Here is a 27,394-nt window from a genome sequence, read left to right on the forward strand (position 1 = left end):
AAATGATGAACCTATGCAATGTGATTATGTTGATAGGGTAAGACGCCTTTCTCTGTTTGCACAGGTCGCATGTGTTGCGACAGGTCAGCGTCGCCTGGAAAAACAAATGTGCGTTATTTCAGTAGATGGCAAGCCTCTTACAGCCCTGCTAGACTCTGGTAGTGTGGTGACCTTAGTCAGGAGTGTGTGTGTAGACCCCGCAAAACTACACCCCAGTTGTATTGGGGTAATATGCATCCATGGGGACACTCGGGACTACCAGACAGCGGTGGTTGAGGTTGATACCCCCTGGGGCTGTGTAACACATTCAGTGGGGGTGGTACCTTCACTGCTCCATGAAGCCTTAGTGGGGAGGGACTTTCCTCATTTTTGGAAGTTATGGGAGAGTGAAGGGAGGCCCGTAGATAGCGCTCCCCCTACTGGGGAAACTCGAGAACTCTCACCAGACCCGTTTTGCCAAAGGGAAGGGCATGCTGTTGGTGGGATCGAGGAGGCCGGAGATCCTCCACCATTCCCTGCCATGGCTGGGGAACCGGAGGACTTAGAAGCTAGCACCCAGCCTGAGGGTAACGAACAGGAAACCTCGCCTGACCCTGACATGGAGAGTAGCCAAAATGTGGTACCCGACTTGGAGGTCAGGAGGGAGGATTTCTGTACCGAGCAGCTGCGAGAGCCCACCCTCATGAATGCCAGGGAAAATGTTAAGGTGTTGGATGGGGAACCGGTGGATCCTAATTGGGTGGTGTCCTTTCCCTACATGGCAATTAAAAACAATTTGTTATATCGAGTGATAAAACATGGAGAGGAAGAGGTAGAACAGCTACTGGTTCCCAAACCCTTTCGCAGGATGGTGCTAGACCTGGCTCATGGTCACGTAATGGGGGGACATCTCGGGGTCGAAAAAACCAGGGAGAGAATCACCCAAAGATTCTTCTGGCCCGGTTTGCATACAGAGGTCAAGGAGTACTGCGAATCGTGCCCCGAGTGCCAAATGTCAGCACCATCGCCCCATTTTCGCAGCCCCCTTGTTCCTCTACCAATAATTGAGGTCCCCTTTGAAAGGATTGGCATGGACCTGGTGGGGCCGGTCGTGAAATCTGCCCGAGGTCACCAGCATATTCTGGTGATCCTGGACTATGCGACTCGCTATCCTGAGGCCATACCCTTGCGTAACACCTCCGCCAAGGTTATTGCCAAGGAATTAGTCCAGGTGTTTAGTCGAGTGGGGATCCCAAAAGAGATCTTGACCGATCAAGGCACCCCTTTTATGTCAAGGGTTACCAAGGAATTGTGTAGATTGTACAAAATCTCCCATCTCCGTACTTCTGTCTACCACCCCCAGACAGATGGTCTGGTCGAAAGGTTTAATAAAACATTGAAGAGTATGTTGAAAAAGGTGGTCGACAAGGATGGGAGAGACTGGGATTTTTTGCTACCATATCTCATGTTTGCCATACGAGAGGTTCCACAGGCCTCCACAGGCTATTCCCCCTTTGAGCTCTTGTATGGTAGGCATCCCAGGGGCCTGCTAGATATTGCTAAAGAAACGTGGGAAGGAGAGGTCAGCCCATATAGGAGCATCATAGAGCATGTCTCCTTGATGCAGGACCGAATCGCAGCCGTTCTGCCCCTAGTACGGGAACATATGGAGCGAGCCCAGGAGGCCCAAAGGAGGGTCTATAACCGGGGTGCCAAGGTCCGTACTTTCAACCCGGGGGACAGAGTGTTGGTACTGGTTCCTACGGTAGAAAGTAAGTTTTTAGCCAAGTGGCAGGGTCCCTTTGAGGTTGTCCAAAGGGTGGGGGAGGTAAACTACAAAGTCTACCAGCCAGGGAAAAGGAAACCACACCAAATTTACCATGTAAATCTCTTAAAGCCCTGGAAGGACCGAGAGACTTTACTGGCCACGTCCCTGCCTCCAACAGACCGGATACCCGTGATACCTGACGTTCCCATCACGGATTCCCTGTCCGTAGCACAACAAACTGACGTTAGGGCATTCGTGCAGAAAAATAGAGACTTTTTCTCCCCCTTACCCGGACTGACCAACATGATCCAACATGACATAGTGACGGAACCAGGGGTTCGGGTAAATGTAAAACCGTATAGAATTCCAGAGGCCCGGCGAGAGGCAGTTGCGGAGGAAATAAAAAATATGTTAGAGTTGGATGTAATCGAAGAGTCCCACAGTGAGTGGTCAAGTCCCATAGTGCTGGTCCCAAAACCTGATGGCAGTATCAGGTTTTGTAATGACTTTAGAAAACTTAACAGTGTGTCCAAGTTTGACGCCTACCCAATGCCCCGGGTCGACGAACTTGTGGACAGGTTGGGACAGGCTCGCTACATAACGACCCTAGACCTAACGAAAGGTTATTGGCAGATACCGCTTACTGAATCGGCCAAGGAGAAGACTGCCTTTTCCACTCCTGAGGGCTCGTTTCAGTATAAGCGGATGCCGTTTGGTCTGCACGGAGCCCCTGCATCATTCCAGCGAATGATGGACAAAATTTTGAGACCACATCGCTCGTATGCAGCGGCGTACTTGGACGATGTGGTCATCCACAGCCCAGATTGGGAATCGCACCTGCTCCGTGTACAAGCGGTGGTAGATTCCCTTAGGGACGCACGTCTCACGGCCAATCCAAAAAAATGTGCCATAGGCCTGGAGGAGGCCAAATACCTTGGGTACATTATTGGCCGGGGAGTGGTCAAGCCGCAGACCAATAAGATTGAGGCAATTCAAAAATGGCCCCAACCAGTCAATAAAAAACAAGTGAGGGCCTTCCTGGGCATTACGGGGTATTACAGGCGTTTTATACCCAATTTTGCCACCGTTGCCGCCCCCTTGACCGATCTGACGAAGGGTAAGGGGTCGGTCATGGTCAAGTGGAACCCCGAAGCTGAGGAGGCATTTCAGAAGTTAAAACAGGCTCTTTGTATGGTACCTGTACTAGTAACCCCTGATTTTAGCCAGGAGTTTGTTATACAGACGGACGCCTCTGAGGTGGGCCTAGGGGCCGTACTGTCACAGAACAGGGATGGTGAGGAGCACCCAGTGGTATACCTGAGCAGGAAGCTGAACAAGCACGAGAAAAATTATGCCATTGTAGAAAAGGAGTGTCTCGCCATTAAGTGGGCCTTAGACTCCCTGAGGTATTACCTACTGGGGAGGTCATTTAAGCTGGTCACAGACCATGCTCCCCTGAAGTGGATGTGTAATAACAGGGAGAAAAATGCTCGGGTGACAAGGTGGTTCCTGGCTTTACAGCCTTTTAAATTTACGGTGGAGCACAGGCCAGGAAAGCTCCAAAATAATGCAGATGCCCTCTCCCGTGTGCACTGCATGGTTGGGTCAAGTGCTCAGTCGCAGGGGCTTGAGCAGAGGGGGAGGATATGTGACAGTATGCGAGGTGCGATACATGATCATAGGTACATTTCACCTCGCATACGTTCCATTATGAGGGACTGAACCGGAATCCGGTCCGGGTTTTACAGCCTCTGGGCCTGGCTAGGGTTCCGGTCCGGATGTTTGGGTCCACTGGAGTCCACAATCAGCTGGACTTTAAATGACCAGGAAGAGAGCACAACAGGGCTCTGGCTTGAAACTCAGGAAGGGACCTGAGTGAGGGGAGCGCTGAGTGCTGGACTAAAAGGTTTGCTTTACTACATGTTTTGTGGGTGTCAGGGACTAGCCCCACACTGTATAGAGAGGAGATCCTGTTTGTTTAGTTTAGCGCCGGACGGCAAGGATTTAATTTATTGTTTTGTTTATTTTAATCTGCAAACCGTGTATAAATAAAATCTGGCATCCGCCAGACTTAAAAGAAAGTGCCTGCTTACAGACTGTGATTTCAGAAAAGGTGATCCCCACGAGCTAATCCCTCACAATATATATATATATATATATATATATATATATATATATATATATATATATATATATATATATATATATATATATATATATATATATATATATATATATATATATATATATATATATATATATATATAATTTTTTTTTTTTTTTTTTTTTTTTTTTTTATTTGGGACCCTGTCTTAGTTTGTTACCTGTGTGAATTCTGGCTGTACACCCAGTATACAGATATTAATATGCTAGCAGAATTATTTTTTTTTTTACATCTTGCTTTTAAGTGTGAGTTTTTTTTTTTTTTTTTTAGGGCAATATACGGAATCAGGACAGTATACACTCCCAAGACCAGAGCTTTTTTTCTCAGAAAATAGGTGCAGGAACTCAACCACGACCCCGTTCAGAATTCAAAAACAGTAGAAGGGTCTTAAAGGGGCATTAAATACCAGGATTGCATTACATACAGAATGCAGAGTTCAGGGGGTTACACACAGAGTGCAGAGCTGTCACTTGTAAACACAGAAACCAGACTTCTGTGTTTACAAGTGATTGTGGTGAGCAGGCACCAAAGGGTCTGAGCCGGAGGTGGTGGAACTGAGTTCCCCCAAGTTCCCCCTGAAAAAAAGCCCTGCCCAAGACAGTAAGTTAGTGACATGTTAGTGCAGTGATCAGTACAGACTACCACTTATTTCTCTAATTTTCCAGGAACTGTTTGCAATTAAAAAGAGAAAAATAAATCCACCGCCGGAAATTGTGCAAGTTTCCTTTTATCTATAAATATCAGCTTTTTTTTTACATAAAAGACACAGCACCGCAGAAAGTCATTGCCCTTTTTATTTCCCTCACTAAATATGGCCGACGGCACTTCGGCCGCATGTCCAAAAGATTTGCATAATAGGAAGTGAACAGGGGAGTGGCGGATAACGGGACCAATGGGACAGCTCGTTTCGGAAAGAAGCCTGCCAATGGCGTGTGAGACTGCAGAACGGTGTGCGAGGTGTCGTGATGAGAGGAGGAGACATGTCCGGGAACTCTGACACCGCGGATGAGGCTGTGAGGGGCACCTGTGATGACGCCTCTATATGTAAGAGGTGAGGAGGAGATCACATACAGGACACATGAGGGGGAGGGGAGGAAAATTCCCCCCCCCCCCACTCTGTATATACATCCCCACTCTGTATATACACACCCCCCCCTCCACTCTGTATATACACCCCCCCCCCCCACTCTGTATATACATCCCTCCCACACTCTGTATATACATCCCCCCCCACACACACTCTGTATATACATCCCCCCCCCCACTCTGTATATACATACCCCCCACCCTCCCCCACTCTGTATATACATCCCCCCCACACACACTCTGTATATACACACACACCCCCCCCCCCACTCTGTATAGACATCCCCACTCTGTATATACATCCCTCCCCCACTCTGTATATACACCCCCCACACACACACACACACTCTGTATATACATCCCACCCCCCCACTCTGTATATACATACCCCCCCCCCCACTCTGTATATACATCCCCCCCACCCCCCCCCCCCCACTCTGTATATACACCCCCCCACTCTGTATATACATCCCTCCCCCCCACTCTGTATATACATCACCACCCCCCCCACTCTGTATATACACCCCCCCCACTCTGTATATACATCCCTCCCCCCCCCCACTCTGTATATACACCCCTCCCCCCCCCCACTCTGTATATACACCCCCCCCCCCCCCACACACTCTGTATATACACCCCCCCCCCCCACACACTCTGTATATACACCCCCCCCCCCACACACTCTGTATATACATCCCCCCCCACACTCTGTATATACATCCCCCCCCACTCTGTATATACATCCCCCCCCCCCCACTCTGTATATACACCAAGGTCCTGTGTGTCTTTGGCTCAGTTTCAGGTCTGAATTCAGGGAAAAATGTGGGTGTGATTTGTCCCTGAAATGGAGAACATTCCCCCCCCCGAGCCACATCGGTATTCGGTGTGACCCCCGACCTGAGCAGAAGATTACTCACCACTATCACACCCAGCGATAAAGGGGTCAGCTTGAAGACCAGGTGTCCTCCTGGACACACCTCCTATAAATATATATACTTTTTTTTTTTTTTTTTTTTTTTTCATTGCCACAACTTTATTGATAAGCAAAGCTTTATACACACAGGCCCCACAAAGGGAGCACTTGGCATATCAGTTTGAAGTGATTAAACCTGATTGGTTGGCAGCCCACCACCTGACACATCCATACTGCCATTCAGCGGGCATCACATTTCTCTGTGTCGGTCTGTTCATTTCATTGGCAGGAAGGGACAGCAGTGTGGAACAATGGAGGACGAAATAACAATGGTGCTGTTTTCCGGGGGAAAAATGACTTTGCAGATCCTGATTGGGATCTATTGTAGGTTTAATTTCTTAGGGGGGCCACATAGATGAACTAACCCTTTGTTTGCTTTTTGCAGGTTTGCGGTGAGTGTTGGTTATTGGAAAGATCCCTACATCCAGTATTTCGTCAGGCAGGCCAAAGAGCGCAAGGCGCCCGAGATCAATAGAGGCAAGTCAATGGGAACGCAATAAAAAGAAGGCACTTTTGTGTTTGATGTGGTTTATCATGCACAGGGGGAGATTTACTAAAACTGGAGCACACAGAACCTGGTGCAGCTCCGCATGGTAACCAATCGGCTTCTAGTTTATTTTGTCAAAGCTAGAAGCGGATTGGCCATCAAGCTTGGCTTCACCAGATTCTGTGTGCACCATTTTTTAGTACATCCGCGCCTCCCACCCCGTGCTTCTCTGGGCACTCCCGTGCCATCGAGGACCTGGAGAAACAATCCAACAATCGACTATGATGACCATAGAGATTTCCGGTCATCTCTATGACCCTCGGAGGCCCAGGTGCTATGTTATGACGTCATGTCCAGACCACGGTTGTAAACAAAGCCGCAATCGCGATCTCATGCTTTCCAGCATGGAGGAGAGATGTGGGGGTCTTATTGACCCCCGCATCTCTCCATAAAGAGGACCTGTCACGATAGATTCCTATTACAAGGGATGTTTACAGTTTTACCTGCTTGATCGTTCTTGCAGGTGGCGGCGGGAGGGGGCTTCTCCCGGCTCGCCCATGCAATCGGCGAGCCAGAGAAGGAATCCACTGCCGGACGTTGATCATAGAGATTTCCGGTGACCAGGTTGGGCTGCTAACTTTACTGTTTTTTGTTTTTTAATTCATGAAACCTTTTTTTTTTTTTTTAGCAGAGACCCTAGGGAATAAAATGGCAATAGCTTGTATAAAAAAAAAAACACTTTTGAAAAATTGTTGCGTGAATACCGTGTGACAAGCGATTGCCAAGCTATTGCCATTTTATTCCCTAGGGTCTCTGCTAAAAAAAACAAACATATAATGTTTGTGGGTTTTGAGTAATTTTCTAGCAAAAAAAAAAGCAATTTAACCACTTCCCCACCACAGGATGTCATATGACGTCCTGGACTTTAGGGGGGGAGGGGGTATCTGATGACGATGATGGAGATTTCTGGTGACCAGGTGGTCACCAGCCTTCTCTATGACCGTCGGAGGCCAGGGCGCAACATTATGATGTTGCGCCCAGGTTCCCAGAAGTAAACAAAGCCGCGATCAGCAGCTGTCAGCATGAGATCGATGAATTTTTTTTTTCCTGATCTCATGCTTTCTAACGTGGAGGAGAGAGGTGCGATCTTATTGACCCCACCTCTCTACATAAAGAGGACCTGTCACAATAGATTCCTATTACAAGGGATGTTTACATTACCTGTATTAGGAATAAAAGTGATCAAAAAAATAATTAAAAAAAAAAAAAATTAAGTAAAATTAAGATTTTTTTTTTTTTTTAAACGCCCCTGTCCCCGGTAGCTCGAGGTCAGAAGCGAACACACACACATAAGTCCCACTCGCATATGTAAATGCTGTTCAAACCACACGTGAGGTATCCCCGCGTGTGCAACAATTCTTGCACTAGACCTCCTCTGTAACTCTAAACTGGTAACCTGTGAAAAAAAATTTAAGCGTCGCCTATGGAGATTTTTAAGTACGAAAGTTTGGCACCATTCCATGAGTGTGCGCAAATTTAAAGGGTGACACGTTGGGTATCTATTTACTCGGTGTAACATAATCTTTTACATTATATAAACAAATTGGGCTAACTTTACTGTTTTGTTCATGAAACCGTTTCCCCCCCCCCCCCCAAAAAAAGGCGTTTGAAAAATTATTGCGCAAATACCGTGCAAGATAAAAAGTTGCAATGACCGCCACTTTATTCCCTAGGATGTCTGCTAAAAAAACATATATAGCGTTTGGGGGTTCTGAGTAGTTTTCTAGCAAACAAACGATGACTTTTACATGTAGGGAAGTGTTTAAACTTGTAAACAAAAAGTTCCAGAAAAGGCTCGTTATGGAAGTGGTTAAAGGACTTAGAAAATCCATGGAAAAAGAACTGGTCAGTGCTCTCTGTACCCATCTCTGGTTTAACCTTCCATTTTTACTTTAGTTCATCCTAATCTAGAGTATATCTTGGTAAAAGGTAGCCCTGCAGGTTTTCACATAAATACCCGGATTTATCACTAGATGGCACTGCAGTTGCTGTTTTGTAGTTCTCAGTTTGTGAAGGTGATCTGTAAGCATTGGAATGAATCTTCATTGATTTTATTTCTGTTGCTTTTTTTAGGATACTATGCCCGAGTACAGGGGGTCTTTCAACTACTCACTGCCTTTCTGGGGAGAACTGAATGCAATTGCCAAGTCATTAACCTTGGGGCCGGGCTGGACACAACGTTCTGGAGGTTAAAGGTAAGTTCTCAAATGTATCCGTCCCAAAATTTAAAAGGCTAGCTGCACCAATCGGAGACCATCCAATGGTTCACTAGAGTCCTATGCATTAAGGTGAAAAAACATCTTGCGATCGCGTTCTTCTCGGCTCTCCATTGGATAGATTGATGGCAGCGCAGCCATTGGCTGTCAGCTAAAGTGTTTTGCGCTACTCTTTAGAAAAGGTTTGTAAGCAGTGCAAAAGATTAAATCCTGCTTGCCTTGATACAATGCAGTTGTTTTTCTGCAGCCCAGTGGTTCAGTAACCCAGGGTTTGACAAATTTGCTTGGAATCTAGGAGCCAGCTAAAAAAGTTAGGAGCCAGAAAACGCACCCCGTCCCGACGAGCTCGCACGCAGAAGCGAACACATACGCGAGTAGCGCCCGCATATGTAAACGGTATTCAAAACCACACATGAGGTATCGCCGTGATTTGTAGAGCGAGAGCAATAATTCTAGCTCTAGACCTCCTCTGTAACTCAAAACATGCAACCTGCAGATTTTTTTAAACATCGCCTATGAAGATTTTAAAGGGTAAAAGTTTTCACAATTTTGAAGCGTGACATGTTGGGTATCAATTTACTCGGCGTAACATTATCTTTCACAAACAAAAAAATTGGGATAACTTTACTGTTGTCTTATTTTTTTAATTAAAAAAAAAAGTGTATTTTTTCCCAAAAAAAGTGCGCTTGTAAGACCGCTGCGCAAATACGGCGTGACAGAAAGTATTGCAACGATCGCCATTTTATTCTCTAGGGTGTTATAGAATAAAAAAAATATATATATAATGTTTGGGGGTTCTACTTAGAGGGAAGGAGATGGCAGTGAAAGATTACACATTAGAAAGCTGTTTAACTTGTAATGCCAACGGCCACCACCAGATGGCGCCAGCTCACAGAGTCATGGCTCACAGAAGGAAGAGCTTGGGACTTCACAAGGCCGCAAAGCCGCGGCCTCAATTACCGGCCGCCACGTCACAATTTCTTGTCGCAATTGTGACCTGGCGCCCGGATTTTGTCGACCCCTGCAGTAACCCTTTTGTCTCATCTCGGATTCAAGCTTGGTTAGGTAGACTTTATAAGCAGAGAAATAATTGTCAGACTGTCCCATATTCTTTAACCACTAGAGGTCCGCACTGTTGCCGTCATTCGAAAATCCGGAAGGATGTCAATAGACGTCCTCCCCTTTGCACACGCAACGCCCCCTGTGATCACCGGTCCCGGCCCCTTACCATGTGATCAACTGTCAGCCAATGATAGCTGATCACATGATGTAAACAAACCCATCGGTGCCCACCAGTGCAGCCTCATCAGCGTACATCAATGAAGGAGAAAAATTACCCGTTTGCAAAATTTTATAACAAAATATATTTTATATATTATATATATATATATATATAAAAAAAAAAAATAATCAGCCTTTTACATATATTTTTTTTTTTTAACAAAAAATAAAAACCGCAGAGGTGATCAAATACCACCCAAAGAAAGCTCTATTTTGTAGGAAAAAAAATTATAAAAATGTCAGTGTTGTATGACCACGCAATTGTCATTCAAAGTGCGACAGCGCTCAAAGCTGAAAATTGGTCTGGGCAGAAGGGGGGTTTAAGTGCCCAGTAAGAAAGTGGTTAAACTGCTTTTGGGTGGTTCAGTGGCAGAAATTCTATTTAAAAAAAAAAATGACATTCTTATTTGGGAACCGTGGACAAAATTTGGAAGTTTTCAGTTATGTCCGGATTTGATGCAGGTTGATGTCTGAACTGGTGTAAAAACGTACCAGATGTTGACATCGGAGGCCATTCTAGGCCTAATGTAATGCCCATAAGTACCGCAATCTGATGGAGAGGGTAGCTGGTGGTTTTCCCACCCCCCCTTCTTTTGAGAGAGTCCTTCCCCAGTCTCCTGCCCCCCCCCCCCCTTTTTTTTTTTTTTCCCTTCTCTTTCTTCACTCGCTCTTCTTTTGCCTGTCCACTCTCACCTCTTCTTTTCTTTCTTACTACATTTGTTTAATGATATAAGGCAGGGAGGCTGACAGAGGGGCCTAAATTGTTGGCTCATATTCTCACGCCTCGCTGAACCTGTTGTTCGAACTGAGTGCACTACTTTTTACAGTTTCAGCCTTTACAGATTGAGGTATCTACAGATATATTGATTCTCATCACTAGCTTTGTAGGTTGCCCTTAAGGACCATTGTTTACCTGATAGGCTTTTATTATATGCTCTCCTTACTTCAAGGTATTGCCAAATGGCTTTAATTGTTTGTTTTTAATGCATATTTGTTCTGTAAATTCTCACATCTTCCTACATGACGTAATGTACTTGGTACTTTTTCTTTTTGTTCTCTGCCAAAATTGTTAATGTTTATGCAAAAAAGAATTGACATGACATTCTATCTGGAATAAACAGCGGATTGTTTTACTATCATTCTAGGATGAAAATCTCCTGCCTAAGAAATATTTTGAAGTGGATTTTCCTGCAATAGTCGCACGAAAGCTCTACAACATAAAGTAAGTGGGTTTTACGGTTTACCTCCTATAATGGGATTGAAAGCCGTTGTGATACTTTGTTTACTAAAATGTTTATATGTACAGGGGGATTAGCTTATTTTATATATTAATAAAATCACATTGTGGTTATAATGCAATCTGCCATCAGCTGAGCTTCTACTTCATTCACCCTCAAGGCTAGCTGTCTTGTGCCACTTCTCTCACGTCCACCCGGCACTTGAAAGCTTTGCTGTGGACGTCTTGCGTCTATAGCGCGGCTCTCAAGTGGTTAAAAGAGTATGGCGCACCAACCTAGCACATTACCTCAATAAAGGTTAATGAAAGATGGAAACCGCAATAAATATACTCACAAATGCATAGAGCATAAACGCATATCCTAGCAAGTGGAACTACCTATCTAGAAGTCTATTCAAGTCCTTCTGTACTGCAGGAATACCAAGTATTGTTCAAAATGGATGACTCGTTTTCAAGGGCGAACCCTTTTCATCGCAGCTAGGATAGTGAATGACCCACTGACCTCTTCGGTGTTCATATATACACGTCCAGCCATAATGTCCCTGACCCCCCCCCCCCCCCCACCCCAAGAGGAGCAGTCCTGATGGAGAATTGGTCCCTCAACTTGCCCTGTCCGCTTTGTGCTACACGGTGTACAATAGTGGTTTGGGTGTTTTCAGGCTACCACACACAAAACTGATAAGTAAACATGTTTATCCTCAAAATAACCCTAAGGCAAGCCATGGGTGGATCAATTCCCTTTCCTTCCACCTTGGGTAGAAGAAAAGAAAATGGCTTAATTCCTCCGTCAACACTGTTTGATGGGGAAATATCTCCTGCAGCGCTATTGTGTTCTGCCAGTGAAGGGGCGCACGGAATACCATGATTACTGCTAGTGGTTATAGCCATTGGCAGTAATCGCATGTAGAAAGATCTGACAGGCTGATTGTACCCAAGTCGATCCAATCAGCCTGTCCAACAATGGATTGAAATTCGGCCTGATCTTGCTAAAATGGCCAAATTGCAATACATATATGGCCAGCTTAAACCTCAACTTAATGCTTAAAGCAGAATTCAAAGCAGAAAGCCAAATGCACAGATGGAATATGTATTGTAATGCTTTACTTGTGAAAGGATTTGCAATTCTGTTTAGCCAGTCTTGTGATCCAGTTACCTGTGCAGGCAGCAAAGTCGGGTCTTTGACCTTTCTGTAGATTACACTGCTGTTAAGTAATAAAGCATGTTCCCTGCCTGTGATTGCAACTGGCAACCGCATATTAATGGGTTCATCCCTGTGCTAACAAAACTATGCAACCAATAAAGCTCTGACTTGTAAAAGGGACCCTCTTCTAGGGCTGCTGTGAAGGACTGATCTTTCCTCTCCTAGCACTGCTGTGCAGGGCTTTACAGGATGCTGATGTCAAGACAAATGTATTCTGATACACCTACACCTGACCTTTAAACCTAAACGAAATCTTCGCTTGAACTTCACCATTATCAGCTGTATATGAGGCATAGTAGTGATCCCTAAAAGCCTTCCACCAATGTACCTCAGAGCAATGTGTATTCCTTCTTGCTTGTATAGACATGTGTACGTTGCCAGAGCCATAACTTTGAAAGTTGAAGCGATTCTTTGCCACGTACTGGCCTGTAGGATTTACACCCTCGACCATGAAAATAGAATTCAGCAAAGGCCTGTGATAGAGATATCTCTATATCTCTATATATCTATATCTCTATCTATATCTCTATATCCCTATCTCTTAGATATAGATAGAGATCTATCTATCTAATATATTCTCTATCCTTTTTTTTTTTCTCTGCTAACTCAAATGTCCAATCGGGGCTGCATCAACTGCAATTTCCGACTGCTTTTAATTTTGTTTTAACAGGTCAAAACCACCTCTCTCCAAGCCAATAATGGAAACCCACAGTGGAGACTCTATGCTGATAGGTGAGTACAGTATTGTGTGTGTGTATATAAACAAAAGTTTTGCTTCTGATGCCTGTAGCAGTCGTGGAAAAAAAATAATGGCTGCTAAAAAAATAAAACTGCACTATTGGAAGGAGCACCAGGCGGAAGGATAAGAGTGCAAAATAATTTATAAGTATATACTAAAATTATCAACACATTTTGGGTGTCGGAATAAACTCTTCCTTCATCAGTGAATCTGTGTAGGGAAGCTGGATCAGCAGTTACTGGCCAGCAGTATCTAATAAGCAATAAATACATTTTGACTCTTATCTTATCTTTAGTCTGGTGCTTCTTCCTTTAGTGTGTGTGTTTTTTTTTTTTTTTCTTTTTCTTTTTCTTTTTCTTCTGGTAACCTGCTGAGATTGGACAAGGGGAGATCCTGTCATTTATGTGCCCCTCCCCATCTTATATTTAATGAATGCTTTGCTTTGTGTACTGTAAAAAGAATGCAAAGCTTTTTGTGAATGGACAAAGGAAGAGTGAATGATAGAATTCTTTACTTTACCAGGAATGCTGACTGTAGTAACTAGGATTAATGAAATTTATATACAGTAAAACCTTGGTTTGCGAGCATAATTTATTCCAGAAACATGCTTGTAATCCAAAGCACTTGTATATCAAAGCATTTTTTTTTACAGGGTATAAAAGAGAAGAGAGGCGCCTCTAAGTGAAATGTTGTACCTTCATTAAATGTAACCATATTGCTACACTTGGAGGCTCCTCTCTTCTTTTTTTTTTATACTCGGTTGTGACATGACACTACTCTTATATCAAGACATCGCTTGTATATCAAGGCAAAATTTATTAAAACATTTTGCTTGTCTTGCAAAACGCTCTCAAACCAAGTTACTCTCAAACCAAGGTTTTACTGTATATATTTTTGGCCTCATGCACACTGGACATTTGGCCCTAGCACATGAGGTAGCAGGTGAGTGTTTAGCTGAGGGGATAAGCGCACCATGCAGCCTGCTGCAGGAATCCTGTCAAACTCTTTGAGAATCTGACAGCTGCTGGGGCTGTGTGGTGCACCTAGAGGTATGTGTGTTTCAGGCAGTATGTGCCCAGAGACTGATGCCTGGAATTCAAGGAATCTGCATTTGTCCCTGGGTGAATACTGCCTAAGTGGAAGTCCCGCTAGGCGCACCTTCCAGCGGCTCTCATACAGTTTTATAGTTTTATAGGCAATGGGGCTGGATGATGCATCTCTGCCCTCTGAGCTGCAGCAAAACACAGCAGCTTCCTGCACCAGAGCATATCACCCAGTGTGCATGGGCCTTGGAGGTAAGGTAACGTATTTCACTTGTGGCTGCTGCAAAAAAAAAATTGCCTGGATTTTGGAATAGGATCTGGTGATTGGACCATTTTAACGTGTTTTAAAAACTTCCATATTCAGTCTTCAGTAAGCCAAGATGCATTGTCGCTTTCACTTTAAACTTTCTACCTTTTTATAGATAGCCAACAATGTACAACACTGTATAACCGATTATGATTATAACCGCTCGTAAAACATAAACTTAACCACTTATTTTATCTACCTAAATTGGCACATTGTAAAAAGCCTCATATCAAGGGGAAAGGTGTAAATTGCGCAGGGAGCATGCACTTTGCTCAACTCTTTCCTTTTCTTCTTGTTCTATCCTGAGATTGTAGGTTCAAAAAGCCACATCGTAATTTAGTGTACTGTTGTCTGTATGGGTCGGAATATATTTTTCCTGGTTTTAAAAGTATATTGCACCATTATTAGTATACTTAAGTGTAATAACACACATAACTTGTGTATATATAGTAAGTAAATAGTGTAGTAAAGAACAGTAAAATGAAACCTTCTGAGGGGTAATTGCGCTTGGTGCTGTTCACTTTTTGGTAGCTTAAAGGATAAGTTCACCATTTAAAAAAAAAAAATGCACTTCTTTTTTTTTTTTTTCTTTTATGCAGGTAGAAAAAAAAGTGCATTTACTAGATCTTTTAGGAGCCTGGAAAGCATTGGACCCGCGATTAGATTGCTTGGTGCCATGCAAGATTCCAGGAGGCTGTCGGTGTAAGCTGTCTACCCATACATTGTACAGGCAGGCAGTTACACACTGACAGGAAGAATCGGTGAACTACCTGAGCGCTCAACAGTGCCGTGATAGTTCATTGAAAACTACAAGCCAACAGCTGCAAATTCTTTGTTACTTGTAGTTCATCCAGTCACAGAAATCTGTGAATGAATGATGCAGCTTTGTGGGTGGAGCCCTGCATGGCCGAGCTCTTTTCAAAAAGTGACAGCTGGTACGGGGATCTTCTCCCTGTACTGCTGTCGCACAGAGGCAGCAGATTGCAGGAGCGGCAACATGTGACATTTTCAACCCTAAAAATGGGTGAAACAAATAGCATGTTCCCTAAGGTGAACTTATCCTTTTGAAATGAACCTAAACCTATGCAAGAAATAAAAATATATGATTTGCATTTCCTTAAAGTGGAACAGAAAACATTTTACAACAGATCCTGAACAGGCAGGCTATTACAGAAGAGACATGCAATTATGCTAATGAGGAACCCAAACCATTAGAGAGGAGGTAAATATAGTGCTTTTAGATCTGCTTTAAAGTGGTTGTAAACCCTTAAATTTTTTTTTAAATAAAAAACCTGCAAGACAAAGGCATAATGAGCTAGTATACATAGCATACTAGCTCATTATGTATTACTTACCTTAGAACGAAGCCCCCGCAGCCATCCTCGAACCCCTCCTTCGGCTAAGGATCTCTCTCCCGGAGTTTACTTCCGGGTATCGCGGCTCCGGCGCTGAAATTGTCATCGCGGTTTTGGCCAATCTGCCTTCCACTGCTGAAACAAAAAACTTCCAGGACCATCTTTCAGTGCCTCGATTGACAGACTTTGGAAGAAAACACATAAAGCAAATGACCTTCTGTGGTGACGACAGAACGAGAAGAGCACCGGTCTTTATCAAAGTGTGTGAAATAAGATTTGCCTTGCCTGCGTAGTTCAACCAAAAGAAAAAAAAAAAAAAAAGATTGCACTCTTTATCAACAGTTTAATTTTTTTCCGACTTTTTCTTTAACCACTTATGACCCGGACCTTTAAGGCAGCTAAAGGACCCGGAAAGTTTTTGCGATTCGGCACTGCGTCGCTTTAACTGACAATTGCGCGGTCGTGCGACGTGGCTCCCAAACAAAATTGGCGTCCTTTTTTTCCCACAAATAGAGCTTTCTTTTGGTGGTATTTGATCACCTCTGCGGTTTTTTATTTTTTGCGCTCTAAACAAAAATAGAGCGACAATTTTGAAAAAAATACTATATTTTTTACTTTTTTCTACAATAAATGTCCCCCAAAAATATATAAAAAAAACATTTTTTTCCTCAGTTTAGGCTGATACGTATTTTTCTACCTATTTTTGGTAAAAAAATTTGCGATAAGCGTTTATCGATTGGTTTGCGCAAAAATTATAGCGTTTACAAATAAGGGCATAGTTATATTGCATTTTTATAAAAAAAAAAAAATGTTTTACTACTAATGGCAGCGATCAACGAATTTATTATTTTTTTTTTTTTTTGTTTCATGACTGCTACATTATGGCGGACACTTTGGACAATTTTGACACATTTTTGGGACCATTGTCATTTTCACAGCAAAAAATGCATTTAAAATGCATTGTTTATTGTGAAAATGACAGTTGCAGTTTGGGAGTTAACCGCTAGGGGGCGCTGAAGGGGTTATGTATGACCTCATTTGTGTTTCTAACTGTAGGGGGGTGTGGCTGTAGGTGTGACGTCATCGATTGTGGCTCCCTTTAAAAGGGAACACACGATCGATAATGGCGCCACAGTGAAGAACGGGGAAGCTGTGTTTACACACAGCTCTCCCCGTTCTTCAGCTCCGGGGACCGATCGTGGGACTCCAGCGGCGATCGGGTCTGCGAGTCCCGCGGTCACGGAGCTTCGGACCGGGTCGCGTGCACATGCCCGCGACCCCACGGCTGTGCTTAAAGAGCCACGTACGTGGATGTGCCTAGCCGTGCCATTCTGCCGACGTATATCGGCGTGAATGGGTCCTTAAGTGGTTAATGGAGGTCTCCATTGCTGCTCAGTAACCGCTATCAAGTTGTTCCACCATGGAAAGAATTCAGTACTGGTTCTAATATAATATGGTGCCGTCACTGTTTTCTCCGAGTCCATTCAATTTTATCCTGTGTGTTTGCTATCAATGTGCATTGGCTACTTTTATATTTAACCGACAATTAAAATGCTCTTGGCTTCCCATCTAGTTCTGCTCTGGCGCTCCTTTCTGATTTTTATGGTTTGGGCTACTATTGGGTGTCCATCGAGGGAAGCCTCACCAGAGCTATACAACTTGTTTGATCTGATCTCCGCCAGCTGCCTGAGAGATTCATGCCAGTCTGTGGCCATTCTTCAGATGCTTATACAGATACTTGTTTGCTTTTTCCATAGATGCTTACAGCCTTGACTCCTCTCGATACGCCATCCTTGGGGCAGATCTGAGAAACCTGAAGGACATGGAGGAGAAGCTAAAGAAAGTTGGCATGGACCCACAGTAAGGTGTCTATTTAAAAAGGAAAGCCCAAAATTTAACGCACACCATATACCTTAATGTTATCCTAATGGGAACCTGTGCTTATAGGGAAGGAGATGCACAACACTCCAGGTGGACTTCAGTCTTAAAGTGTTGCTAAACCCAGGACTCTGCATTCGCTATATCTGGTTTTCCACAGAACATAGAAATGCAATAGTTTTAGTAAATCTAAACTGCTAAATACCCGTTCTCAGCAGTATAGAGCAGTCTTGTGACTTCATTCAGTGATTGGTTAAACGCTGTAGGAGTCTTCTTTTATTGTACTCTGTCCTATAAGGCTGCATGACCCTTGACCCTCTGTCTGGACAGTGATGATTGGCCCTGTGCTGATCACATGCACCCTCCCATGAGAAAAAAAAAACTCTAGCAATACACGCCAAACTGGGCATGTGCAGAGTGCCTTTCTAGGACTCTGTACTGTCGGAAGATGGTTTGGGGACGGTAAACAATGGGGAGAATCGGAGAAGACAGGATCAAACAGCATTTTTACATAATGCAGAGGATGAACCATTTAGGTTCCACAGTGAGTATAACAAGCATGCTTTACTGCATAAACAGACTGATTTCACTGTATTTAGTAACACTTTGGCATATGGCATACTGCTGAAATCCTGGGTGCCAGCTTGGTCCGCAGCCGCAAATGTCAGAAGAGAAGAGACTCTGCCATTCAGCAATAATTTTTTTTATATTTTATTGGGTGTAGTAACACACTAAAATAACTCTACCAGGGAAATTGATGCGTTTCACTCTATTGGCCCTTAGTGATTACTTTCACTAAAAGTGTGAACCGCGTCAACTGCTTCCCTTCTAGAGCTGTGTTAGTGTCTCTTTCTTACTACATCAAATAAAGCATACAAGATTTTTGTTGCTGAACGGGAGTGTTGCGTCTTTTCTTCTATCTTTGTGAACCTGTGCTTAATCTATCCATGTCAACAGGTTCACTTTAAGTTGAAGTCAAATAAAAAAACAAATATGGCATGTACAATTGAGACTTGGTCTTGGTTCACACTGCAGTGATGCGGGAACCCTGCAAATTCACTGCGGGTTCCTGCATCGCATGTCACCCGGCGGCAGTTCACACTGCCCTATGCGAACTGCTGAGAGTCAATTGAAACTTAATGCCCGCCAATCAGTTTGCATATCGCAGTGCGAACTGCAAATTCGGACAGGAATCGCACATCCCCCATGCAGTCCGACTCTGTTGCGGACCAAAAAACTATCTGTATGGCTGAAATCGCATTGCACAGTAATAGCACGTGATTTGCAGTGCGGTGGGAATCACATCCGATATAAAAATTACCTTTCCTTTTCAGCAGCACTGTTTTTTGTTTTCTGTCAAATGCAATATGGCCATCTAGAGGCGATCTGTACGCAGTGTACAGAACACCACCTGAAATTGTAATTTGCTTGTGTGATTGGCTTACTGATTTTCCCAGAAGTCGGCGTTAAGATACAAGTCCGATTTTGGGCATCCCCTGCAACAACATTTTTCATTTTTGGTGAGATACTCCAAAGGCAAAACACGTCTAAAGCAAGCAATGCGCTCCGTGCCACTTTTCTCATTCGAGCCCTGCAGGTGCAGCAACTGATTCATAATTCTAAAACCACTCCCATACAGATTCACTCAGCATATGAACAAAAACAGCTGATTCTGCATAAGAAAAGGAAGGAATCAAACAATGTTTTTTCAAATCCTTGCAATGTACATAGATCACCCAGAGGGGAATGGTTTTTATTTTTAAATTTTTTTTCAACAGAAGTAGAATTACTCTTTAAATAAAATCTTCTGCTTGACCAGAGTTACCCTTTATGTATTGAGACACCTGGGATGAATGTGTAGAAAGAAGTGGAGCCCCAAATATATGGATTGTTGAATGTCAGGTTTCAACAATTTAGATTTATTAAAAGTTGGTAGCCAATGACTTTCAGGCCTTGCTGATGCATCCTAAATTCTTTTTAGAGATTAGCCACATAAACTGACACACATGGAGAAGAGTTCTGCAGAAGCTATCACAAGCCCTGAAGTAGAGGAATTGCCTAAGGCTGCATTCACACCTGAGCGTAGGTTGGTCGTGCGGTCGGTTTTTCCGGCGTTTTGTCGCACGTATTCATGCTTATTTGCGCGTTTGCATACAGTGTCGTCCGACGTTTTTTTATTTTAGCCATTAGGAAAAATGATCATCTTTTCATCACTTGTTGGTAGATTTTTTTTTATCTTCTGCCTGGGTGAAATGTTCTATTGATTAAAGCGACGAAACGCCCGTAGCAAATGCTCGTAGTCGCTTGAATCAAGCGTTTCCATTACTTTCTATGGGAAATGGAAACGCTCAAAAACGCCCGATACGCGCGTTCAGGTGTTCGGCGTCGGGCGTTTTGGAGTGGAGATGTGAACTATCTCCATAGGGAATAATGTATTTTTTCCCCTCTAGCGTTTTTGAGCGTCGCGCTTCAGGCGATAAAACGCTCAGGTGTGAATGCAGGGTCAATCCTCAAATCTGTAGGTTACCAACTTTTTGCAGATATGATTGTATGGACTCTACTGACTCGCCAATTCCTTGTGCAAATATTTTATTGATGAAGGGAAAGAAATACTGACTTTCCAATTCATCTTTTTTTTTTTCACGCTCCCTTTCAACTAGAAGTTCTTTTTTGCCATGTTGTGTTGGTTTTGCTTGAAATCTTCTTTCTGTCTTTATTTCCAGGCTTCCAACACTGCTTGTGGCGGAGTGTGTGCTGGTTTACATGTCTCCTGAGAATTCCGCCAACCTCCTGAGATGGGCAACTGACACCTTTCCCACAGCCATGTTTGTAAACTATGAACAGGTATAGGATCATATGGTGTTCTTAAAGCAGAGTTCTGCTCCCCCCCCCCCCCCCCAGCAAAAAATTAAAGCGGGGGTTCACCCTAAAAACTAATTTCTAATATTAGAGCCAGCATACTAAGGACATTTACTTTCGGCAGGTCTTTTTTTTTCGTACATTCCTTTTATATTCTGCTTTTGTCCAGGGCTTCCGGGTTCTGATGACTGCGGGACTGGGCGTTCCTATCCTTCGGTTCCATGATTGACGGCTTGTGAAACAGGTCCCCTGTCGCACAACGCACGTCACCAGATTTCCGGAAATAGCCGAGCTGCGAGTCGGCACTATACGGCGCCTGCGCAGTCCGCTCTACACGGCGGGCGCAAGCGCCGTATGACCAGCGATCAGTCATTTCCCCTAATGAGTCCACCCCCCCTACAGTTAGAACACACCCAGGGAACATACTTGACCCCTTCCCCGCCCCCTAGTGTTAACCCCTTCCCTGCCAGTGGCATTTTTATAGTAATCAATGCATTTTTATAGCACTGATCGCTATAAAAATTACAATGGTCCCAAAAATGTGTCCGAAGTGTCCGCCATAATGTCGTAGTACCGAAAAAAAAATCGCTGATCGCCGCCATTACTAGTAAAAAAAATATTAATAAAAATGCCATAAAACTATCCCCTATTTTGTAAACGCTATAACTTTTGCACAAACCAATCAATAAACGCTTATTGCGATTTATTTTTATTTATTTTTTTTTTTTTTTTTTTTTTTTACTAAAAATATGTAGAAGAATATGTATCGGCCTAAACTGAGGGAATTTTTTTTCCTTATATATATATATATATATATATATATATATATATATATATATATATATATATATATATATATATATAATACATTTTTGGGGAATATTTTATTATGGTAAAAAATATTCATTTTTTTTCCAAAATTGTCGCTCTAATTTTGTTTATAGCTCAAAAAATAAAAACCGCAGAGGTGATCAAATGCCACCAAAAGAAAGCTCTATTTGCGGGGAAAAAAGGATGCCAATTTGGTTTGTGAGCCACGTCGCACGACCGCACAATTGTCAGTTAAAGTGATCGCAAAAAGTGGCCTGGTCTTTGACCAGCAATATGGTCCGGGGCTTAAGTGGTTAAAGTCCTGGTATTTCACTTTTATTATGAATAACAGCCTTTGCTGTCTATAGGTGACAAATGCGCTTTGAACATACACAACCATTGCAGAACTACAGAAATTTGTTAGAGCTCAAGATCAACATGGACTGAGCTGACAGATTGAGAAATATTCAGGGATTCTGTAATATTGTATATCTCTGCTCCTTCTATAAACTCCATTCTTGCTGGACCCGATTCAGCTGGCAGGATGGGCAGAAGGGTTTATGAGATGTCAAACATTTGATGAGAACAGTCTGATGTTTTATTTGATTATTTTACGAGCCAGCCAGTGATAAGAAATGTCTATTGACCTCTGTTCTTCTACTGACCAGGTCAACATGGCAGACCGCTTTGGACAGATCATGATAGAGAATCTGCAGAGACGACAATGCAATCTGGCGGGAGTTGAGGCCTGCCGGTCACTCCAGTCTCAGGTGAGGAGCCCACTGCTTTCCTTCTCTCTGTTGCACAATGTTTAGAGGGGCAAAGTCCACCCAGACTTGATGTTTGAGTTTTGATCGAAGCTGGCTGGTTGCATTTCCCACCACCTTTGCTTTTATTTGAGCTCTCGGCACTAGTATTAAAGTGGAGTTTGCATCCCAAATTTTTTTTTTTCCATTATTGTGCTCATTAGACCTAAAAAAGAAAAAAATAATGTTTTTTTACTCATCTGGAAATGCCTGTTGCTATGCGGTCCCACGAAATCTGCCTTTGGAATCACCTAGGATCCTGACATCATCTCCCTCTAATGCTCCTGGGAAATGTGTGTCATCATTTCCCAGGGTGCAGTGCACTACCCAATTATCACTCCCCACCCAAGACTTCCAGGAAGTAAGTGCTTGTGGGCTTCACAATGCCCACAAGCAAAATGACAATGGTCTGGACATAGTTTATAAAACAATCTTTTTAGAATAACTAATAACTATGTAAACTTCACACTTTTTACTCATATGCAATCAGCTTAATTAGAACCTTGGATTGCGAGCATAATTAGTTCCAGAAACATGCTTGTAATCCAAAACACTCTTATATCAAAGCAAATTTTCCCATAAGAAATAATAAACTCAAATGATTCGTTCCACAACCATTTATTTATAAGTCCTTCAGTTTATAGTCCATATAAAAAGATTATAGCACCATGATGGGCTGTGTAAACCATAAAATGTCCATCCACAAAGGGATTAGAAGCAAAATCCAGCAGGAGCTACAGAATATAAAATAGAAGAGGGGCACCTATATGTAGCAATATGGTTACATTTAATGAAAGAACAACATTTAGCAACTCACATGGTTGATGATTAAAACAGGCACATCTAAGTATACAGGCATCTGGGATAAAGCTGTCCACATAGACCAGGGGTGCCCAACCAGTGGCCCGGGGGCCACATGTGGCCCGCAGAGCCCTCTGATGTGGCCCGCGACCTCCTGCTTTGGGGTGGAATAAAATAGAATCCAATACTGTTATTAAAGATAAGTTTATTACTAATATCACAGTGTATATATGAACATATCTGTTATGCAGTGGTTACTGGGCTGCTTTCAAACTGATCCGCAGGTGCAGAGAAGTGCACCTATGGGTTACATGCACTGAGCCATAGACTTCTGTTACCTGCGAGTTTCGTGTGCTGAAAGTAGAGTGGGCTCTATAGAGCCGAGTGGGCTGTTATCCACCCACTCCTCTCATTGTGGCCCGTGATCAGTTACCAAGTCGCTTAAGTGGCCCTCGCTCTTCGAAAGGTTGGGCACCCCTGACATAGACCATTCTCTGCACCGCCGGCTCTCACCGTTGTCCGTCTGCAATCATGACCCGGAAGGCTACCTTGCAGTGTGTGTGTGTGTGTGTGTGTGTGTGTGTGTGTGTGTGTGTATATATATATATATATGTGTGTGTATGTGTGTGTGTGTGTGTGTGTGTATATATATATATATATATATATATATATATATATATATATATATATATATATATATATATCCTCTATAATAATGGGAGTAGACCGTGCAAGAAGTTATTAGAAACCCATCCTAGGAGGGAGTATCTATGATGAAGGAAGACATTTTTATAAAATGATTTTTATATGCATAAGGGGTGGGGTTACAGTTCTTCTTTAATAGTTGGTGCACTTCACTTTAAAGGGGTTGTAAAGGTACAATTTTTTTTCCCCCCCTAAATAGCTTCCTTTACTTTAGTGCAGTCCTCCTTCACTTACCTCATCCTTCCATTTTGCTTTTAAATGTCCTAATTTCTTCTGAGAAATCCTCACTTCCTGTTCTTCTGTCTGTAACTCCACACAGTAATGTGAGGCTTTCTCCCTGGTGTGGAGTGTCATGCTCACCCCTTCCTTGGACTACTGGAGGGTCAGGACGCTCTCTTCATTGCAGACTCTCCGTTAGTCCAAGGGAGGGGGCGAGCATGACGCTCCACACCAGGGAGAAAGCCTCACATTACTGTGTGGAGTTACAGACAGAAGAACAGAAAGTGAGGATTTCTCAGAAGAAATAAGGACATTTAAAAGCAAAATGGAAGGATGAGGTAAGTGAAGGAGGACTGCACTAAGGTAAAGGAAGCTATTTAGGATTTTTTTTTTTTTTTACCTTTTACAACCCCTTTTAATGAAAACCAGGTATACTTTTTACAACACTTTTAAGACAATATGCAGATACCTATTGGGGAAATATTCCAATATAATCAAATTGTGTCTTTTGTCAAATGCAAATTTAATCTAACAGTTCGGCCACATACACTTACAACTTTTGAGTTGTCTTGCCAGGCTAGGGATCTTTTGAGAGGACGAATATCTGCGGTGTATGCCTCTCACTGAACCAAATTAAAAACTCCTCCTATATGTACCAGTGGGAAAAAGACCTGAATCTTTTGCTCTGTCTGAGTGGCAGAATAACACACTTTTGCGCTGGTACTTGGTCCCTACCCTACTTTAAAGGGTTTGTAAAGGATTTTTTTTTTCCATCTTAATAGCTTCCTATACCTTAATGCAGTGCTGTTTTCATGTCCTCATTGTTCGTTTTTGCTCTCAAGTTGCTGTAATTCTTCTCTGATCTCCACACTTCCTGGTTGTCTGTTTCCTGATAACTACAGTGCTGGGAGCTTTCTCTCTGTGGTCACTAACTTCAAAGAGGTGTGATTACTGTGTGTCTAAAACCCCTCAGCACCTCCCCTTTGGATCAGTTTCGTTTTCCAAACCATCACTGCTCTGTGGCTCTGTACAGCAGAGAGGCAGGAAACAACATGCAAAAACAAAACTAGAAACTGCAGGTACATTATATGATTGATTTTTGTTTTTAAAAGGAATCGGTTAATTATTATGTCTCTATACCCTGTAAACAGTCATTTCAGCATAATTTTTTTTTTTGTTTACAACTCCTTTTAAAGCTTTATTAAGGAATCGGTATGAGGATCCCTTGTTTCCCCTTATCCACTATTCCCCCTCCCCGTTTATCTCTCCGTACCATACTCGGGTTGCTGCACTCTATTGCACATGGTTACAATTCTGACTCTTGATTAGGACAGTTCTTTTGTAGATAAAGTGTTCATTTTATTATTTACTGACTGTTTGTTGGACTTCCTAATCTCAGCAGATTTATCTGAGAACATCCCACAATTATTGATCGTTCCCTTATATTCATGGGTGATGTTATTTTGGTTAATTCGTATTTTCTGTATTTATGTATCTGGCATAGTGACAATTTGAGAATTGGCCTTTGTTTAACCACTTGCCCACTGCTGCACGCACTTTTACGTTGGCAGAATGGCACGGACAGGCACATGGGCGTGTGTGTGTGTGTATATATATATATATATATATATATATATATATATATATATATATATATATATATACACACGTCCCTTTAATTTTTGCCGTCGTACGCGCTCCATGACGTAAGCTTGGACTGTCCGCCGGTGTTTCGCGATCATGTCACAGAGCTGCAGAATGGGGGGCTGCCTGTGTAAACAAGGTATCTCCCTGTGCTGCCTAGTGACAGGACACTGATCGCCTGCTACCTGCCATCGGGAGCAGCGATCAGTGTCATGTCACAGTAAGCCCAGCCCCCACGCAGTAAGAATAACACCCTAGGAGACGCTTAAAAAGGAAGTAAACCCTTGTGTTTTTTTTTTTTTAAATACCCTGCAAGATAAAGTCATAATGAGCTACTAGCTCATTGTGATCGACTTACCTGAGAACGAAACCCCGAAGCTCTCCTCTGCCGCCGCCATGTCTCCGGCGATCTTCTTCGCCGCTCCGGTGCTGTGATTGGCCGGAGTGGCAATGACGTCATGCACGCGGTAGCCGTCAAACATTGCCGTGTTTAGGACGGCTGTTGTTGGTGCGCCTGCGTGCCGTTGTCTATGGCGCATGCGCCGTAAACAGCGGTTCTGTCATTCGGCAAATACCTCCTAAACCGTGTAGGTTTAGGGCAGCCGTCACTAAATGGCGGCCCGCGGTCCGAGTCCGGACCGAGTGACGCTTCTTCCCGGACCGCCAGTATAATGTAAATGGCAGCGTTGGTTTGCTGGGATCGCGGGTTTCCTCAGCAACCACTGACGCTGCGTGCATGTGCCCGCCCCCTGCTCCTCACCGCTGGTCTCGGCAAAAACAAAAGTTGACTCACGGGCCGTGAGTAGGGGCGTGACGTCACGTGCGCCCCGCCCCCTGCTGCTCGCGGTTCCCGGCTCCCCCTGCGAGTAGAGGCGTGACGTCACGGGCGCGCCCGTCCCCCCGCTGTTCGCGGTTCCCGGGTCCTGGCTCCCAATGTCTCGCAGCTTCTGTCCCTTCGATATTTAAGATGTGCCCTCCTGCATGCAAGGTATGTGTTATACACTTAACTAGTGATCAAGTATTTTTATTGTGCACACTGCTGGGCATATATAAATTAAAGGTCAGGCTGATGGGCACCTTTTTTTATTTTAAGGGGCACTCTGATGGACACATTTTATTTTAAGGGGCACGCTGATGGGTATATTTTTTATGTGCACACTGATGGGCATATTTTGTTAAGGGGCACACTGATGGACATATTTTGTCGTGCCCCTTAACATAAAATGTGGCCATCAGTTTGCACATTAAAAATATACCCATCAGCATGCCCCTTAAAATAAAATTTGTCCATCAGCATACCTCGTAAAATAAAATTTGTCCATCAGCGTGCCCCTTAAATTACATTTTGTCCATCAGCGTGCCCCTTAAAATAAAATGTGCCCATCAGCGTGACCCTTATTTTATGTTAAGGGGCACACTGATGGGCACATTTATATTAAGGGGCATGCTGTTGGACATATTTTATGTTAAGGAACACTCCGATGGGCACATTTTTGGTAATGAGCACTCTGGTGGGCATATTTTATGTTAAGGGGCACGTTTTGTTGTGCTCATCGGAGTGCCCCTTAATATAAAATGTGCCCATCAGGGTGTCCCTTAACATAAAATTTGCCCATCAGAGGGTCCCTTAACATATAATGTGCCCATCAGCGTGACTCTTATTTTATGTTAAGGGAGATGCTGATGGGCACATTTTATGTTAAGGGGGACTCTGATGGGACATCTGATGTAAGGAGGCACTCTGACGGGAATGCCTGATGTAAAGGGGCACTGTGA

General features: G+C 43.4%; 1 protein-coding gene across 1 annotated transcript in view; it reads left to right on the plus strand.

The window, feature by feature from the left end:
• Positions 1 to 4,843: 4,843 nt before the first annotated feature.
• LCMT1 (leucine carboxyl methyltransferase 1) overlaps positions 4,844 to 27,394 on the plus strand; it is a 38,925-nt gene continuing 16,374 nt past the window's right edge. Inside the window, exons 1-8 of the mRNA XM_040356510.1 lie at positions 4,844 to 4,962; positions 6,356 to 6,447; positions 8,591 to 8,712; positions 11,160 to 11,236; positions 13,123 to 13,184; positions 17,654 to 17,756; positions 20,498 to 20,618; positions 22,112 to 22,213. Of these exons, the coding sequence (XP_040212444.1) occupies positions 4,877 to 4,962; positions 6,356 to 6,447; positions 8,591 to 8,712; positions 11,160 to 11,236; positions 13,123 to 13,184; positions 17,654 to 17,756; positions 20,498 to 20,618; positions 22,112 to 22,213 (765 nt within the window). The 5' untranslated portion in view covers positions 4,844 to 4,876. The remainder of the gene's footprint in view (positions 4,963 to 6,355; positions 6,448 to 8,590; positions 8,713 to 11,159; positions 11,237 to 13,122; positions 13,185 to 17,653; positions 17,757 to 20,497; positions 20,619 to 22,111; positions 22,214 to 27,394) is intronic.

This window comes from Rana temporaria, chromosome 6 (assembly GCF_905171775.1).
Source record: "Rana temporaria chromosome 6, aRanTem1.1, whole genome shotgun sequence".
Classification (NCBI taxonomy): domain Eukaryota; kingdom Metazoa; phylum Chordata; class Amphibia; order Anura; family Ranidae; genus Rana; species Rana temporaria.